The sequence below is a fragment of the Miniopterus schreibersii genome (assembly GCF_964146895.1).
Source record: "Miniopterus schreibersii genome assembly, chromosome: 7".
In the NCBI taxonomy this organism is placed as follows: domain Eukaryota; kingdom Metazoa; phylum Chordata; class Mammalia; order Chiroptera; family Miniopteridae; genus Miniopterus; species Miniopterus schreibersii.
The window spans coordinates 3,535,882-3,555,120 of record NC_138108.1 but is presented as its reverse complement, the minus strand read 5'-3'; the positions used below and the strand labels follow the sequence as shown (position 1 = coordinate 3,555,120).

Sequence of the window (19,239 nt, the reverse complement as noted above, 5' to 3'; positions counted from 1 at the left end):
CGAGATGAAGAAAAGGGCGGCAGGCCAAGGAATAAAACAAAAAGCAGGGTGAAGAAGCAAAGGAAACACAGGCCGGCGGGCAGGCAGGAGGATGCTGCCGCTTTCCTGTCTCCTAGGCAACCAGGGCTGAGCCACCGCGAAGCCGCGACGCCTCCCAGCGGCCGCCTCGCTCCCCGCAGCGCTTCCGGCCTCCGGCGGGTGTCATTGACTAAGCGCCCTGCGTCGGCGCAGACTGCGTGCGCGCGTGCGTGCGTGCGTGCGGCGTAAGACGTCGGCGGGGAGGCGGGACTTCCGGCCCTGGGCAAAAGCCCTTCCGACAGGAGCCGGAAGACCGTCCCGGATGGCGTCGGGGGCGGCCTGCTGGTGGAGGTGAGCGCGGGGCTGCCCGCCTTCCCGCGCCCGCGGGTCGCCTCATGCTGCGGGCCGCGCCCGCCAGCCCCCGCTCGGACCGGCGGCTCTGAGGCGCCCGGGCCGCGTGCACCATGTCGTCGGGTCTCCGCGCCGCCGACTTCCCCCGCTGGAAGCGCCACATCTCGGAGGAGCTGAGGCGCCGGGACCGGCTGCAGCGGCAGGCGTTCGAGGAGATCATCCTGCAGTGTGAGCGGCGGGCGGGCGGGCCGGGGCGGGCGCTGCAGGGGCAGGCGGGGCGCCGCCCGAGAGCCAGAGCCTCGGACGCCTCAGACCTTTTTTTTTTGAGACCTTTTCCTCTCTTTCGCTTTACCCTTGGGTGTGACTGTGGAGGGTTCCTCTTCCTACCGCGGGTGCTCCTCGTCGGCAGGCGCCGCTCACGCCTCCGCCTCAGGACGCCCGTGTGCTTTTGAAAAGGCTGCGCGCACGTCCTGGGGCTCGGGCGTCGCGTCGCCGAAACGGCCTCAGGGACTCGCGCGGTGACCGTCTCGTGGCCTGTTTGGCCTTTGGTTCTTCAGGCCTCTGCCCTTCTTCCACCTTGGTATTCTTTTGACTGTTGCATATTTTGAGCCTTAACGTACTTTAAAGTTGGGACGTAGTATAGTTCTTACTGATACTGAGAACTTCAGTATGAAAAAGATTCCCCCCCCCCACCCCCGCCGCAATTTGAGAATGAAAATACACCCCTCCTGGCTCCCCCTTCCCCCGGCCCTGCCGTAACTGATGACACGCTTGGGGTAAGCAGGGGAGAGGCTTCAGTCCCGCGGTGTCCGCTCCCTTTGAAGTAAGCCCGGCGCGTCCCTCCAGTTAGGGCGATTGATGAGAGTCACAGGAATAGTCGTCGCCCTCTGCTGAATTCTGCTGGTGCTAAATCCGTGGTCCCCAAACCTGCCTGCACATTAGCATCACCTGGGGATCTTTAGGCCAGGCCACGCCCCAGGCCAACTACATAGCAGTATTTTTCGATGCTCCCCCAGTGATTCTTAGGTGCAGACAAGTTTGAGTGCTGTGGTCCATACTTGGCAGGTAGTATTTCACTTAATCTCCCCGGAAATCCGACGGAGCAGGTCCTGTCGGCCCCTTGCACTGAGGCAGAGCGAGATTACATAATCTCCCTGGAGAGAGACAGCAGGTTAATGGTGGGGCCCGGACTCGAACTCAGGGAGCGCAGGCTTGATGGCCCCCGACTTGGATTTGCTTTTCTCACTGGGCGCCCCCCAAAGCGGCCCTTCCTTGCTTTCCCCGAGTCCATCGTCTTAACAGGGATGGGAAGGAGAGGGCGATGGTGGTGCCCTGTGGTGCCTTGTCCCGGAGGCCCTGGCAGGCCAGTGCTGTTTCCTAAAGCCAGGAGCACAGGCAGCCAGCCCCTCTTATTCAAATGCGGTTCCTTAACAGGTTAGTAAATCCAGGCCATCAGGTGTTCGAATGCCATCTAATGCTCTGTTCTTTAAAAGCTACTACACATCGAAAGTCAGATTGGGGTGGAGATCAGACTCCATCCCTTACTGACCGTTTTTTTTTCTTGCCTTTCTGACTTTGGTTTGCTGCAGCTATAAAATGGAGGTGAAGCTTGCTCTGCCCGCTTCATAAAAACAAGGCTGTGCATGTAAGTGCTTTGGAAGCCACATAGTCTGTAAATGGAAGGTGCTTGTAGTCGCGTTGGCACAATTTGAATATTTTTCTGCGCTTTAAAAATGGGCATCTTGATGGGGTGCGAGGATGTAGAAGTCAGGAGAGGTCAGTCCTGGCGAGGGGCACATCTTTAAAGAGCTGCGGTAGGTAAGCATTCCTGAGGGGCTGGAGGGGGCAGGAGAGCAAGACCACCTTTCTTTAGGCTGGGGATTGACGTTGGGGAGATCACTTCTCGTGTGACCTTGGAACGCCCCCACTCCTCATTCTGGCCTTCCCAGTCAAGTTCTGACTGTCCATTAGCCCGGAGTCTCTTGTTCAGTTCCTGGCTCTGAGCCTGAAGAGAAAGATGAAAGGAGACTGTGAGAGCAGGGTGCACCGTCCTATCACCTCCATCCTTCCCTTTAGTGAGAGGATCTTCTAGGAAGGATGCCCCCTCAATACCTCATGTCCTTTGAAAGACCTAATATTATCCTAGGGCACCCAGCTCTGGTGTAACATTTGGGAGTTTTTATTAGGGCCCTTTGACACTGGAGAACATCCAAGGTGGGAACCACTTCCCTGTTCTGCTGAACTAGTTCATTAAATTAATATAGATGAAGAGTGTTTATTTTTATACCCAGGAGTTCCATTTTCAGGTATCAAGGAGAAATAAAACTCAAGAGTTACTTACTTACTTACTTAATCCTCACTGGAGGATATGCTTATCGATTTTAGAGAGAAACATCAGCCACCCATGCTCCCAGGGATGGGACTCGCAACCTGCGTATGTACCCTGACCAAGAATCGAACCCAATACCTCTTGGTATACAGGACGATGCTCCAACCAACCGAGCCACACCAGCCAGGGCTGAACTCAAGAGTCTTTAATAGAAGAAAGCTCTTCTGACAGGAATAGTCAGTGGCATAAACACTGTCAAAATTTTTGTTTTTGAGCAGTTACAATCTCAGACTTTTAGGATTTCTTACTAATAAATATCTGTTCATGTCACTGCCTCCTTTTAAATAAAGCCTGTTATTTCACCGTTGCCAGTAAGAAAAGGTCAGAATTTCACATCCTGCCCTTTCATGTGTTGGCTCCAACTGTTATTTCCAGCCACTTGTCAGACAACTCAGCTGGTCCTCCTTCCTGGACTGTCTGTCATCTTTACCTATGACACCATCAGAGAAAATGAGTAAAGGATTACTCCTCTCTTCCTTTTTATACTTGGACCCTCCCCACACCCGCCTTAGCACACTTGAGTTCCTTGGGGTCAGGGACTCATTTGTATTTATATCCCTAGTGCCCTGATCTAAAAATTAAATTGTCCAAATGTAATAAGGTAAAATGCTCCTATATTGCTTAGAGGTGCATAGATTTCATTTTCCCATTGCGTTTTAGTATATTTCGTATTTTTTTACTCCCGAGGTAGAAATAGGTAACTGTGAGGAGTAGAAAGCATTTTCGACTGTCTTTAACAGGGAACACATTCTCGCAGGATTGTTTACATAGGTTCCTTTGGCTGGGCTGCCCTTGCTTAGGCCGAGCAGCACCTAAGGAGTGTATGTTCCTGGATTTTGGATAATAGCTATAATTGTTGACCAAGTACAGTACCTAGTACTTCGATACCTAATAAAAGTGAAACCTACCCAGTTTTCTGGTTATTTATTTATTTATTTGTGGCCCAAGTCTTTATAAGACATTAAGTAGTAAACAGGTATACATAGGTTATAATAAATAACTTTATTTCCTCTTTTTTGTGTTTTTTTTGGATAGATAACAAGTTGCTGGAAAAGTCAGATCTTCATTCAGTGCTGGCCCAGAAGCTGCAAGCGGAAAAGCCAGATATACCCAACAGGCATGAGATAAGGTATTTTGAAACTATCCTGTATAATTTGTACCTCCTCCTGAATTGAAATTTGTCTCAGTTCACTTCTCTAATTTAGAAGCAAACCAAGTACTGTTTCTATGCTCCAGTTTTTGTCAGCTCCTTTCAGATAAGATGCTGAAGCCAGATAATTAAACTAATTTTTTCAAAGGTACTGGCCTACCCACCTTGAAGGGTTATCGTTAGTAAGATGCTGTAAACCAGAGAAATTTCTAAAGGCCAGTAACTAGGCCAGTTCCTCCTCCAGCCGGCCAGGGTTCACAGTTTCTAAATAATCAGATAAGTAAGCATTCCTGAGCAGATTTACATAGATCTTGTTAATACAGGATTTCCATAAGTTGCTTTTTCTACAAAACAGATCTATTTGATTCTTTTTAGTTCAGTATTTTTCAACATATTTTAGTAGATTGTGAAACTAAACTAACAGGTTGCAACAAACTTTTTTTTTTTAAAGAAAGATTAGGAAAATAGATCTGTGTTTTTATAGGAAGGGTGAGTATTGTCTCATTAAATGTGCATATATGTGTTCATCATGGGGGTGTAATGTGTTTACTTGGGTCATTTACCTAAACCATATTTCTTTTTGAGCATCATGGTCTAAAAAGCTGAAAGCCATTCTTCGTCAAAGCAGCATAAATGGAGCCATTCTAGAGTCTTACTCTCTTCATATGTTCATGTTGGCATATTAAATTTGATGGTTTGTATGGGAACAGTACCCATTATTGCTCTAAAATTCCATTCTTATTTGCATATTAGTTCACATTTAGCAATTTTAAGAACAAGGTTGATGGTAATTTGGGATTTTTAAAAATCCCAGAAGTGCTAGGTGTAACTTAGTATCTTTACCTTCTATAACTGAATGGGCTGTGAAACTGCTTGCCATCCATGTTTCCTCACCTGGCCAGATGGTCTCCTGGCAGGTCAGAGTGGGAAAGATGAACAGATGGCCCGTCCCAGTTTCCATCCTTGTTCAATAACAGTACAGCAGAGTGTGCCTGGCTAGACCCTAGGAAGCCTTCTGTAGTATTGAAAAGACTCAATGCTCTGGTCAATTTTAGGTGTAAAGAATGCCATTTCACCTTTTTCATCTAAAATCAATCAGTTGAAAAGTTTTAAACATTTTATTTCTACCGGGCTAGATTCTTGGTGACTATATTACTGTGTTCTTTATATAGTCAGTCAAACTCATTTGCTTGGGCAGGAACTATAAGTAAATGTAGCACAATTATTTTGGCTTAATGTCACAGGGGTGGTCATTTGATTTGGGGTCTTTCCTTCCCCTCAAACTTGTGTCCATAATCAGCCTTTCCTGACTGCCTCCATCCAGCTATTTCCCATGAGTCATCTATGGTTCCCTTTTCCCTCAGTACCCTGCCCCTCCCCGTATAGTCAGTTCCCTGGGACTGTGATTCTTCCCACAGTCCCTAGTGCATCTGTCCCTTAGTTTACATTTGTTCCTAGTGCATCTGTCCTCTTAATTTACATTTATTTTACCCCCCTACATTTGTTATCCTTCGTTTCATTCCTGCACTGTGGCAGGAGTCTTCTGCACGGAGATATTGTGTGGCTGCGGTGTGAGCCAGGTGTTAGGGATACAGAGACAAGCCAGGGTCCCTGCTCTTAAGGAACTGGGTCTGGTAGGGGTGACCTATTTGGGGGTGTTTGATCATGTGATAAGTGTTTGCACAGAAGATGGCTACCTGATTGGCTTTGTTTAAAAAAAATCAAATGAGTAAATTTGAAGTTCTGATTGGATTTATTAAGCAATTGTGAATCTGGCAGCATCCCATCTAGCAACTAGGAGGGCCCTCCAAGAAGTTGTACAAAATGGGAGGTTTTCATAGGAGGAAGGGTGGGGCAAGGAAGTTTCTAACAAAAGAAAAGAAAGAATTGTTGACCCTCCCAAGGGTTTTTATCATGCAGATCACCTCTTTCTATGGGGAGGGAGAAAATGGGGGTGCAGGTGACAGATTACTTCTTTTAGTGTTGACCAGAAACTTCTGAACTGGTTGATTAATCTGGGAGAGTTTGAAACTGTAGTTAGACCAGGTGTTAAATCTAGTTTTGGGATTATGGGCTTTTAGTACAAGTGAAGCCATTTTGGGCTTATGGTTTTTCTCTTGAAATTTCCTTCTCCCTCCTGTCTCCTTAAATCCTGCCCATCTTGTCCTAATTAATCTTAATAGAATTGTACACTTGAAACCTATATAATTTTATTAACCAGTGTCACCCCAATAAATTTAATACAATTTTTAAAACACCTTAAATAGCTTTATTTACATCAGTAATCTGGTTTCCCTCTTAAGTGTTTAATCCCTTGCTTACTAAATAGATTACAATTAAACTCTTCAGTCTGGACGTAGTGGATTCCAGTAGTTTTCTAAGTATGCTGCTTGGGCAGCAGCATCTGGGAGATCGTTAGAAGTGGAACGCCTTGGGCCTTCATGCAGTTACTTATTTATTGTCCATCTGCTTGTAACTGATTGTCAGCTGCATGAGAGTGAGCTCTGCCCTGCCTTCTCCCGGCTCAGGAGCAGCACCTGGCCCGGGGTTGGCGATCACATGCTTGCCTCCCCCACAGCTACCTAACCTTCACTCTGGAACTCACACCTTATTCCTGACACACTGGTGGTTTGGGTGGTGGTTGATCTCCTACTTTCTATGTCAGGGCATAACTACACTTTCCTGGAAAGACTGACCGCTTTATTGGCCATGTTGTCATGTTCATGTTGAAATTCTGGAGTTACTGTTCCAGTGCCTGATTGAGGAGCCTGGAGTCTGATTTTTCTTTCCCTCTTTTTTTGCACATTCTCATCATCTGCCTGCTTGGGGACTTAGTCCCGGGCACGATGGGGCATGGAATGATGGTCAGCTCCAGGAAATGGCCCAGCTGAGGATGAGACACCAGGAAGAACTGACCGAGTTGCACAAGAAACGAGGCGAGGTAAAGACGGCCGCCCTCCGAACCTGTCTGTGCTCTGTGTGGGTCTTATAGTGGGGAGGATAGTGGGCAGGATTTCCAGGAGATTGCAGCTGTCCTGGTTATACGTAACATCACCGGCTGTATCTGTGACAGTGAAACAACGGGAAAGGTGTGAGGGCTTTGCCTCCATCAGCAGGAGGGCAAGCCATTGACATAACTGCCCAGTTGTCATGCTCCAAAAGGGCATGAAAGGTACAAGTGGAGAAACTTTAAAGGAAGAAGCTTTCTGCTTGGTCCACTGAAGGTCCTACTAGCATCTTCCCAAAGCTTCTGAGAGAACTCACAGAGGCAGATAACACATGGGTGGTTACCAGAGAGGAAGGGGTAAGGGAGTCATGATGGAAACTGGACTTGGTGTAGTATATACAGATGTCAAATTATATATATAATGTTGCACACCTGAAACTGCTATAATGTTATAAACCTGCATTACCGCAATAAAGAAAATAATTTTTTAAAAAGCTTTTGTGAGAGAATCCTGAAATTTCAGGAAGAATCATTAGAATCAGGTCCTGGGCTATATTTACCCCGGATGGTATTGTGATGGCAAATTATGAAAAAATACAATACAATTCACAAATCAGCTGAATTGATCATTTTATCAGCTAGAGTCTGAAAAGGTAGCTGGGGTAAAGGGCTAGACAGGGTCCTTAGCAGGAACTTGGCAGTCACCTAGAGCTCTGCTCATCCACCCGAGCCTGCCTTCAGCAGGGACTAGCACGCCGTTCCCATGAGCATCCCCGTGGCCCTTCAGCTCCTCTCCACCACCTAGCTCATTTCTTCCTGCCTTGGCTCAACCCCACAGGCACCTTTTCTTCCCTAAAAATAAGATAACCCACTGTTTTAGTTTTCAACCGAGGTCCTAAAGTCTCTTATTTATAAAAGTGTTCTTCTTTATTCCACAGTTAGCTCAGTTGGTGATTGACCTGAACAATCAAATGCAGCAGAAGGACCGGGAGATGCAGATTAATGAAGCAAAGTGAGTAGAGACAACACTTTCTTTGGGACTAGATGTGGGATCACACCCATTTTATTTACTGTACTCTTATGAGCAGGGCCAGTGGTGATCGGTGGCAATGATAGCCACATTGGATTCAGCAAGTTTCATTTTTGTGCATGTGTAGCATTTTTCCTGCTCTAAAGATGGAAGAGGCAAGGATAGTGCCCTCAGTCTTTCAGGTTCCCAGCATGCTCCTGGGAAGTACCTTGCAAGTGTCCTTGGGCCACAGTTCTTGCCATGACCACTGGGTATGGGAGGTGGTGTCTTCTATGGTGGAGGTGAGGCCAAGATGTGAGTGTGTGGCCCTTGAGAACAGGGATGAGTTTTTGGGCAGCATTATTCTTGATCAGGGAGAAGCCTGGCAGACAAGATAAACAGAGACTCAAGCCTGAGTTTCATCTGTGCTTTTTTCCTTAATGTGCAGAGAGGGGTCTTTAGAGGTTTAGAAAGGTGGGAGACTTTCTTAGGCATTCTTGGTCAAAGAGTGATAGAGCTGGTGGAAGACACAGGATTTCCAGCCTCTTAATTCCCCATTGACCACTCAAATTAAGCAACAAAAGCTCCCCCTTAAAGTCCTGTTTCTCTGAAAGGTGCTGTGATAGTTGCTTATTGTCTGGATGACTTTGACCCCAGATGCTGCTTTTCCTAATGGGTTTGTCCTGCAGACCTTGGGGCTGGGCTTGGCTAAGTGAGGTGGAATAACAGTGAAGTCTCCCATATGGTGCCTGGTGTGGTGCTGAGGTCATTGCTGGTGCCCAAGCTCATGTGGCCGGAGCACCCTGTGGGTCCCCTGGCCCGTGCACAGCGCCATCCCTCCCCTGCGTGCCATGCTTTCAGGATTGCAGAGTGCTTGCAGACTATCTCTGACCTGGAGACAGAGTGCCAGGAACTGCGCAGTAAGCTGCAGGACCTCGAGACTGCCAACCAGACCCTGAAGGATGAATACGACGCCCTGCAGATCACATTTACTGCCCTGGAGGAGAAGCTTCGGAAGACTTCAGAGGAGAACCAGGAGCTGGTCACCAGGTGGATGGCTGAGAAGGCCCAGGAAGCCAATCGCCTCAATGCCGAGAACGAAAAGGACTCAAGGTGGGAGTCCATGCACAGCCGGCTGGTTCCTTGGACCTAACTTGGGACCTGGGTCTTTGAGAAGGGCAGCAAACCTGGTGGCTCTGCCACAGGCGGGGAACCAGGACACATTAACAAAGTCCATCTTGAGAGTAGAGGTTGCCATTGGCAGCACTAAGATTTTGCCACAGCTGAGGCTTCTGGGTTCAGCCCTGATCTCACATGTGAAACAAGAATAATGGGACTTAACCTGAGAGCATTGCTTTGACGACTGAGTTAGAGCCTGTGAAACAGTACACCTGAGCCAGGCACAAGTAAATGCTAAGTAAATCTTAACTATCATTACCCATGCCCTTGGTATGTCGGTGTGAGACTGTTGGCTGCAGGAAACAAAGTTTCCGCCGTGACTGCGCTGGATTCACCGGACCCACTCTCCTGTCCTGAGCGGCCCTGGGCAGGCTTCTGTCTTGCTGTTTCACTGCTTTCTCTAGTAACAATCCTGTCTCCAGGTCTTGCTCTGAAGGCCTTTATAGTGGTATTTTGACCCATGTTACCCTATGGATTTGGGACTTGGGTGGGTGTCTTTGGTCAGGGCAGTTGTTATTTTGAATGCACTGAATACTTAGATGTATTATGAGAGCTAGTTTATTGAGAGCCAAAGACCTATGGTTTTTGTTTTGTTTTGTTTTAATATATCTTTATTGATTTCAGAGAGAGGAATGGGGGAAGGGAGAGAGATATAGAAACATTAATGATGAGAACATCATTGATCGGCTGCCTCCTGCACGCCCCCAGCCGGGGGTCAAGCCCACAACCCGGGCATGTGCCCTGACCAGGGATCAAGCCTCGATCTCCTGGATCCTCGGTCAATGCTCAGCCACTGAGCCATGCCCAGCCCGGCCCCGTGGTTTTTTTAAGCAAATGTAAGCGATGTGCTTTTTTTTTAATAGGAGGCGGCAAGCCCGGCTGCAGAAAGAGCTCGCAGAAGCAGCGAAGGAACCTCTACCAGTAGAGCAGTAAGTAGAGATATGCAAATCAAAACTATGCTCTTAATAATTTGATTCACTCTAAGTAATTTTTTTTTAATTTCTGTATAACCGTTTCGTAGATTGTTGAAAGAAATGTAAAAGATTGAAGGAGACATTTACTTTACAGGAAAGTGCTCCTCTTTATGCCCCTCATGCACGGTGAGCTCTAACATCCTGCACCCCTAGCACACAAGCCTCCTGTTTTCCCGTTGACACCGACCCATTTTCTCCCCCTGGTTGGGGCTGTTGCCATGTAATGCTGGGTGGGGTTCTTTGTCTTACTCTCTTGGTTTGTGGCTTTAAGTGGACATTTGGGCACAATTTTGAAGCATAAGCAAAGACTGGGATCTCTTGGAACAAAAGGAATTGAATCACTTGGAGATTTTCCTAATCTGAGGGTGGGTGGAGAATCTTCCCTGAGGCCCGGAGCTGTGTTTTGAGACTACAGGTGTTTTCATGACTGAATTCCTCTTGCTCTGGGTCAGGACGTGCCCTTTTCCTATTGAATTGTGCTCTGGAATATGGCATTAAAGTGGTGCTTCCTAGAGTGGAGGGGAATGGTTTAAAGTCAGTTAGGAGCCATCTAGCAGACAAATGCGGTCTTAATTTATAGGAAATGAGAAGGTTCTCACACCAAGCCTTTGCTTTAGATGTGGAGTGGACATTTCTTCTGTTCTCTCAGATGCAGCAAATGAACCTCATGCATATATTCCAAAAACTACAAAGTAAATAAATAATTGACCTGAAAATGAGGTTTGATTTTATTTTATTTTTTAATATATCTTTATTGATTTCAGAGAGAGGAAGGGAGAGGGAGAGGGAGAGAGATATCGAAACATCAATGATAAGAAAGTCGTCACTGATCGGCTGCCTCCTGCACGCCCCTGACTGGGGATCAAGCCCACAACCCGGGCATGTGCCCTGACCGGGAATCGAACCGCGATCCCCTGGATCCTAGGTTGATGCTCAATTGCTGAGCCACGCCTGGCTGGGCAAGGTTTGATTTCTTAAAAATAACAGCTTACAAAGTGTCATTTGTCCACCTCCTGTTTGCCAGCATAAACAAGTGACTAGGTGTGACATGATTTAGACAGGTTGAGCGTCCTGCCCAAGGTCACACAGAAGCAGCTGAACTAGGATGCAAACCTAGGGGTGTCTGACTGGCAAGGCCTGCTGGTCTCTGTGCTTCCCTTAGAGAGGAGTTTCTGGGGAAAGGACATTTACATCTTTGGAGGGTTTTGCTAACCAGCTGCCAAACCCTGGTATTTTCTCATGGCTCTGGGCCTTTGCAGGGTTCTGGACACCTTCATGGCTATAAAATTCTACCCTAAAGCATTTACATAGGCTCAGCTCATGTTTGCTACTCTTGTCATCTCTGCTGGTCTTTTGTTGCCTTTGTGTGAGCACAAGTGACTCCGCAAACCACACAGAGGAGAGAAAGTCCAACCTTGCTCTCTTTCTTCAGACTGCCTCTGCTTCCCTCTCCATCCTGGCCCAGGTTGGGTTCAGTTACACTGAACTCTAGCAGCAATAGCCAAGGAAAATAAGCATACTTTGGCTTGGTTTAACTTGCTTGATAACAGGTTCTTACGTATGTATTTACTATGTTTACTTAACCCAGGTAATCCTGGAAAAATCTTGTTTTGAAGCTCTTATGAATCCAAAAATTAGGTGATATAATCTTGAGTTATTACATTTTATTATTTTACTTTTCCATGAAGTTTGAAACTTGGTAGGAGGTCATTAAGACCAAAATAATTACAGAGGGACTTTCGCACCTGTGGGATAAGCAGTAGCAAAGGAGGGTGTGCCTATGACTTAATGACTTCGTGTGAAATATGATGGGCGCCCCAAATGTCAGGAGCATAGAGTACTTAATTTTTATATATTTTTATTTTTAAAAAATCTCACTGGAGGATGTTTGATTTTAGAGAGAGGAAGGTGGGGATGGGGGAGAGAGAAACATTGATCAGTTGCCTACCGGGCACTCCTGACAGGGGATGGAACCCACAACCTGGGTATGTGCCCTGACCCGGAATTGAACTCACAGCCTTTTGGTGTGTGGGACAATGCTCCAACCAACTGAACCACCCAGCCAGGGCAGGAGCACTGAGTATTTTAAACATAAAATACCCAGAGTCGAAACGAATTATGTTTAGATTTTGCTTTCCTGTTTTTTATATTATTAAAGTAAAATTTTAAACAGTTGTTAAGGCAGCTGTTGATTTCATTCCCCTTTGATGGGTCCCTTTTCTTATTCACCGGGACTTCGTAGCTTCCCCTGCTTATCCTCTGTGCCCCTCTGCTCATCTCGGGAACTATTTACTGGTTAGTACAGTTCAGTTTGGGGGCAGGAGGCCTTCAGCTGCACACCAGACTTCTGGTGGAAAGAATCTACCTTTGTGCTGATTGTGGTTATGGACTTAATAAACCGTGATTTGCTTTCCAAGGGGGATCTAAAAGGATCAAAGGCTCAGTTTTAAGATTCTTTTCAGTTAGAATTCTCAGTTTGATTTGGACAAGTTGAATATTTGTTTTAGTATCATTTTGAAAATGGGTGGGGAACCTTTATTCTGGGCATTTATCAAGGACATTTGGATATTTATAACATCCACAGGGCATACAAAATTATCAACTTAAAAATTAGCTATGAGAAAAGTTCCTAGATTTATTGAATTTCGAGTCCCACCTGCAGTTGCCTTGGCAGGGCCAGACCAAATGATTTGTCCTCTGGGTGGGACATTCCCCACCCTTGGTTTAGAGCATGGCAGCTCCTTTTCCTCCAGAGAACCCTTAACCATCACTGTCCTAGCGAAATCACACAGGTGGTGTATGACTAGTAAATGATGTTGACATTTGTAGAACAGACTCATCACAAGGCTCCTGTTGAGCAAAATCAAAGACTCTCCCTCTTGCCCTTCTTTCCAGGGATGACGACATTGAAGTCATTGTGGATGAAACCTCTGACCACACCGAGGAGACCTCTCCCATGCGAGCCATTAGCAGAGCGGCCACGTAAGTAGGCGGGTGTGGCCATGAAAGGAGAACTTGGGCGCAGTTTCGTGGAGCATGTGGTCCTGACAGAGCAGTCTGGTGCCCCCAAGTCTCTCTGCTGGAGCACTGGCTCCTCTTGAATAGCCACAGAAACAGTGGGCTCCACAGTGTCCCCATCTTGCACTCTACTTAACGGGAGGCAAGCTGTCGTCACTTAGTGCTGCTGCCAGCTGTGAAGGGAAACAGAAAAATGTTCAGTGGTTTCCTAAAAGATAAATAGTTCAACCTTGTTAGGTGGGGTGATTTTTCTGTTGTTGTTGTTAATCCTCACTTGATATTTTCATTGCTTTTCAGAGAGAATAGAAGGGAGAAAGAGAGAGAAACATTGGTGTGAGAGAGACACATCGACTGGTTGCCTCCCACACGTGCCCTGATGGGGAGAGGGGCAGGGAGTGAACCCAAGACCCTTTGGTGCACAGGCCAATGCTCTAACCATTGCAGCACACCGGCCAGGGCATACTGTTTCATTTTTACTTGGGCTCCAGGATTCTTTTTAGTTGGCAAAGCAGGACAGAAAGAATGGGGTTGGCTATTAACAGCCAAAAATTGCTAGGTCAGTTAGACAGTTTCATTGTGAAAAGCATTATTGCTGGGGAAGTTAATTTAAAATTAGGGAACCTTGTGTTTTTTGTTGTTTTTTGGTTTTTTGTTAAGTCTTACTTGAGGATATTTTTCCCATTGATTTTTAGGGAGGGAGGGAGGGAGGGACGGAGGGAGGGACGGAGGGAGGGAGGGAGGGGAGAGGAGGGGAGGGGAGGGGAGGGAGGGAGGGAGAAACATCAATATGAGAGAGACACATTGATCCGTTGCCTCCCACATGCACCCCAACCGGGGCTGGAGATCGACCCTGGGACCCAGGTATGTGCCCTTGACCTGGAATCGAAGCCACAACCGTTCATTGCCTGGGCCAACACTCTAACCCAAGGATGGGGACCGTCCGGCCCTTGGCCCTATACAGCCTGAGAAGTCATTTGGTCTGGCCCTGCCAAGGCAACCACAGGCAGGACTCAAAATTCAATAAATCTAGGAGCTTTTTTTTTTTTTTTTTTTTAAATATATCTTTATTGATTTCAGAGAGAGGAAAGGAGGGGGAGTGAGAGAGATAGAAACATCAATGATGAGAGAGTCATTGATCGGCTGCCTAGCCCACAACCCGGGCATGTGCCCCGACTGGGAATCAAACCCCAATCTCCTGGATCCTAGGTGGATGCTCAACCGCTGAGCCATGCCCAGCCGGGCAGGAGCTTTTTTCATAGCTAATTTTTAAGTTGATAATTTTGTATGGCCTGAATGATGTTATAAATATTTAAGTGGCCCTTGGCAGAAAAAGAGTTCCCCACCCCTGCTCTAACCATTTAGCGACACCAACCAGGCGAGCCTTGCCTCTTTTAAAACTTCAAGGCTGGTTTTCCCTCCTACCTTCCCACTGTTGTCTGGTGGTGGATATGGTGGTGGGTTTCTTGGCTGGGGTTTGGGAACTCATGGGAAACATACTCCAAGGTACCTATTTTTGTGGACTGTTTTTATTGATTGATTATTTGGGCAAAATGTTTATAAGGTTTAAACCTATCCTCCCCTCCTCTTTAGTAAGCGACTCTCGCAGCCTGCTGGAGGCCTTCTGGATTCTATCACTAATATCTTTGGGTAGGTTAGAAACCTTCACCTTTCCTTGTTGATATGTATGTAAATATACCTAAGTATATGTACATGATTTATTATCATTGTTTTAATTGTACACCAGAATTTCAGTGGTGCAGAATATACAGATGCCTTAATTTCAGCTTTTCATTCAGCTTCTTTCTTTTTCCTCAACTTCCTTTCTCTTAATCTTGCTGCGTGCTGATCTCTGGCCTTACCCTTTAGTCTGTCCGAGTCTCCCCTTTTGGGACATCACTCTTCTTCTGATGCTGCCAGGTGAAAACATTATCGACTCTTATCTCGGCATGTGGGTATGGGTCTTTGATAATTAAGCTGATCCCCGCTTCACTGCCCTGATCATCACTGTCCATGTGCTAATAACCAAGACGCTTTGCATGTTTAGGATGCCGCCAGCCCTCTGAGCAGGGGCCATTAGGTTGAGCTCTGTGCAGCAGCCGCACTCTCGCTGCTCTTTCTTGGCATGTGTTCGACTGCGCCTTGACCACAGTGTGCACTGAGGATTATTGAGACTGGGCACAGAGACATCTTTAAATTGTTTCACAAAAATGCCAGCGAGCTCCTTCTGAGCCAGCAGTTACATTATGCTGAGAAAGTTTCTGGTAGTTTATTGACTGGAAAACAGTTGTTCAGGTTGCTTCTCAGTGTTGAGTTTTGGAGCCCATGAGCTAGCAAGCAGGAGAGTACTAGTATGTGCTGCCTGTTTTCCAAGTTGTCATTTGAGTGAGAATGGCCAATCATTCTGTAGTTCGAAGGGTCTAGAAGGGAAAAGAAGCTATTGATTAAAAGGGTCTTTGACTCCCTTCTGAGTTTGATGGACAGTTAGCCCTGTGCAGTCTTGTCTAATGTTCTCCTTTATGTTACTTCTTAGGAGGCGCTCTGTCTCTTCCTTTCCGGTTCCCCAGGATAATGCGGATACTCATCCGGGTTCTAGTAAAGAAGTGAGGGTCCCAACAACTGCAGCATGTGTCTTTGTAAGTATGGTTTCTCCCCAACCCCCACTAGGCCTCGTATGAGGTGATACAGCGTGATAGTTAAAGGATCCTTTCTCCTGCTGCAGATAAGCTTTCTCCTGCTTTATTCATATCAGGCCTTTGCACCTGTTGGCTCTGTCTAATGGAAGTGATTAATATATTTCACTTAGCTTCAGAGGATAGAATTTGTTACAGTCATCCTCCATAATACAGGACTGGCTGAGTGAGGATTGGAAGCATGAGGGATGGGGCAAGGGAAGGCTAATTAGGGATGTAAGAAATAAGTGATTCATAAAATCTCTGTCACCTTTATTAGCTCCAATTTAGAGTGAGAGTTTCTCCGGTGTTCTATTTTAAAGAGTCAGTAGGGTGACTGTTGGCTTCATGATTTACACCCATTTCTCTGTGAGTTCTGACCATCGGAGCACATGGTTGGAAGCAGGAGACAGATCCTGGCAGAAGCCACTGTGCTATCAGCCCTGTCAGCTGGAGCTCAGAGCTGAGTCTTAGTATGAAAGATAGTGTGGTCCGTGCTGAGGTGACTGAGCAGACACTGAACCAGCCTGGGGAACGGAGAGTGCCCAGCTCAGGGCTCTCAGATGAAGGGAGGGAGGTGGACAGGAAAAGCAGAGCCTGGACAGTTGGGCTGACTCTTGGCTTAGGGGGGTAAGTTAGAGGAGCCTGCTTTCAGGGAGAGAAAGACTTGCTACAAAAATGGGATGGAATTGACATGGGGGAGCTTTCCATTCCAGGCATCAAGAGGAACTGTAGTAATTAGATATTTGCATGCAGTGAACTGGCTGAGCTGTGAACCACCTTGGATGTTGTAGAGAGTCCTACTGCTTTCCTGTGGTTCCCTGGCAGGCCTGGCACCTCACAGAGGTCTGTGATGATTGGTAAAAGGTCTGATTGCACTTGATGTCACAGTCCCTTCCTTGCCCTCAGCTCCCAGCAGCCCATTGTTTCCTCCTATCACATTTAAGTCATGTGCATGGGATGATGGGGCAGCTGATAATTGGGATACTGTCAGTGTGTGTTTCTGAGAGTGGACGGCTCACAGCTGACAACTGTCCTACAGAACCAGCCATCAGGAGCTTAACGAGGGCAACCATGGGTGTGATGGTGCATGATCTCAAGTTTTCAATCTGAGACCTCTTCTGTAGAAAGATATATTTTAAAAAAAAAAAAAAAAGACAAAGAAGGGAATTGTAGGAGCTTAAAAGGTTTGATCACCTGGTGTATAACTTTGCAACAGTAGGACACAGAGGAGAGGCCAGAAATCCGATCACTGGTCATGCTTGCAATAATATTTTAAGCATCTTTTTCAGTCTCAAGCAAATGTGAAGATCAGATTTTGTCTTCTCAAAGCAACCTTTTGGGAAAATAATTGATGACCTGCTTAATGATCTAATATTTATAATTCATGTTTTCTATGGTCTTTTTCTTTTCTTTTTTCTCCTTTTTATTATGAAAATTTTCAAACAAGTGGAGAGGAAGAGATCTTCGGGGTACCATTATCCTGTCTGGCAGCTTCAGTTAGCCACATTTGCCCATCTTACTTTCTCTCACCTGCAGTCTTTTTTATTTTTTTATTCTTTGGAGAGGAAGGGAGAGGGATAGAGAGAGAGAAACATTGATGAAAGAAAAACATGATCGATTGACTGCCTCTTGCATGTCTCCTACTAGGAATTGGGTGCACATCCCAGGCATATGCCCTGATCGGAATAGAACCAGTGACCTCTTGGTTCATGGGTCGACGCTCAGCCACTGAGCAACACCGGCCAGGTCCCCTGCATATTCTTGTTGGAGCAGAGTCCCAGATATTTTATGTCATCCATAAATCTTTCAGTATCCATGGTCCTTTTTTAAATTATTTTTTAATTTTATGTTTCGATTACAGTTGACATCCAGTAATATATTAGTTTTCGTCTGTATCCATGGTCTTAAAGAGAGGAGATTATAATGACAGCTCCCAGCATTCTCTCATTCTAGGACTGGGTGCTTTTTACTTGATTTCCCTTATTCTGCTGTGTCTCAGTAGCGCTGGTGTCTGCTATATTGGGAGTCCATATTAGCATGTCCTTGTGTTGGGAAAGCCATAGGAGCTTTCTTTTTCGTGAGAAGTCATGCTGCATTAGCTACATAGTGTGATGTATATCCCTGCAATCCAGACCAAAGGGGGGCAGGCAATCCCAGTCTTACTTTAAAGCTATTAAGATCATGTAAGAGTATAGATTGAAATTTCTTATCCTTAGGAGACATAAAATTAATGCAGAAACAATCCTAAGCAGTTAGTTTACATGGATTTTGAATCCTTTTCAAGAAGGTTGCACTGTATTTAAATAAATGGAACTGTTGACTATAAGAATAAAATGACGATAGAATCCTAGGAGAGCCTGCGCTAGGAACCCCAGTTAGTTTACGACGGGATCCCGTCTTTAGGTTTCACCTTCGATGAGACATCCAGAGGGCTCGCTCATATTGGGCTCTTTCCTGGGAATGGCAGTGATTGGGTCTGAAAGGGCATTTGTCTTACAGGATGCTCACGACGGGGAAGTTAATGCTGTGCAGTTTAGCCCCGGGTCCCGGCTGCTGGCCACGGGAGGCATGGATCGGAGAGTGAAGCTCTGGGAAGTGTCTGGAGGTGAGGTCCTGGAGTTTCCGGGGAGCTATGGTGGCAACACCTGGCTGACTCAGTTTCAGGCAGTCTTTCAGTTGTTCTTTTTCTCAAATGGCACCGTTCCATGTGAAGAGCCTGGCCCCAGCATCGTTACTGTCTCAGCTAAGCTTTGTACCGAGGGGTGTCTGCTCTGAGTGTCCGCATAGTGACTAGATAGGGCTGTGGAGTCATGGATATGTCTGTGGCTGTGTGTGTTTGTTTTTCAGATATATACTGATCAGAACATCTTCCAAGATAGCACAGGTTTTAGAAGGAAAACTAGAAATCAAACAGTCGCGGACTCTAATTAAACTACCTATCAAACTGGTTCATGTATTTAATAATGCCAGTGGCCATGGCCTAGGAAAAACGCACTTAACAGCTTATCAGACAAGGGCCCTAAGGTCAAGACTCGGTCTTTGATCCAACGGTGTTTCAGAAATGACCTCAGAAATGGGATGGCATGGAACCAGGAAACGAGTTAATGAAACCATCACTTAGAATTCTGAAGCCAGGGCATAGCCCAGTTTCGACATTCTGAGATGCAGTTACATATACCTGTACTTTTAATAAAGCAAGGTCAAAAAATAGGCTGAAGGTTTTTGTAGGAACCACTTTGTTGAGTTTCCATGGTTACAACCCATACATGCTCACTGTCCAGCAGTTTGTAGTTTAAGTGTGCCTCTATTATTTCCTGATTCTCACAATAGCCCTGTGCAGTTAGAAAGGTGGGTATCATCCGTATTTGAAAACTCAGGAAGCACTGCCAAATTTACATGGTTGATTCACATGGCTAAAAGATGATTTATGTGGCAAAGGAGTGGTGGGACCTACGAGTTGAGCTGGGTCTTCTGACTTCAAGTCCCTTGTTTTCTCCATGACAGCCTCCCTTAAGCTAGAGCTGCTGGAGAG

The 19,239-nt window shown here is 46.2% G+C and overlaps 1 protein-coding gene across 3 annotated transcripts in view; it reads left to right on the top strand.

Moving 5' to 3' along the window:
* The first annotated feature begins 299 nt into the window (after positions 1-299).
* Positions 300-19,239, top strand: part of ATG16L1 (autophagy related 16 like 1) — a 32,084-nt gene continuing 13,144 nt past the window's right edge. The window contains exons 1-11 of one of the 3 annotated variants that reach the window (XM_081142946.1): positions 300-597; positions 3,794-3,887; positions 6,744-6,849; positions 7,794-7,867; positions 8,726-8,977; positions 9,907-9,972; positions 12,913-12,999; positions 14,626-14,682; positions 14,902-14,952; positions 15,566-15,668; positions 18,207-18,312. In XM_081142946.1, the coding sequence (XP_080999072.1) occupies positions 483-597; positions 3,794-3,887; positions 6,744-6,849; positions 7,794-7,867; positions 8,726-8,977; positions 9,907-9,972; positions 12,913-12,999; positions 14,626-14,682; positions 14,902-14,952; positions 15,566-15,668; positions 18,207-18,312 (1,111 nt within the window). In that variant the 5' untranslated portion in view covers positions 300-482. The remainder of the gene's footprint in view (positions 598-3,793; positions 3,888-6,743; positions 6,850-7,793; positions 7,868-8,725; positions 8,978-9,906; positions 9,973-12,912; positions 13,000-14,625; positions 14,683-14,901; positions 14,953-15,565; positions 15,669-18,206; positions 18,313-19,239) is intronic. The other 2 variants (XM_081142947.1, XM_081142948.1) reach the window with 2 other exon arrangements.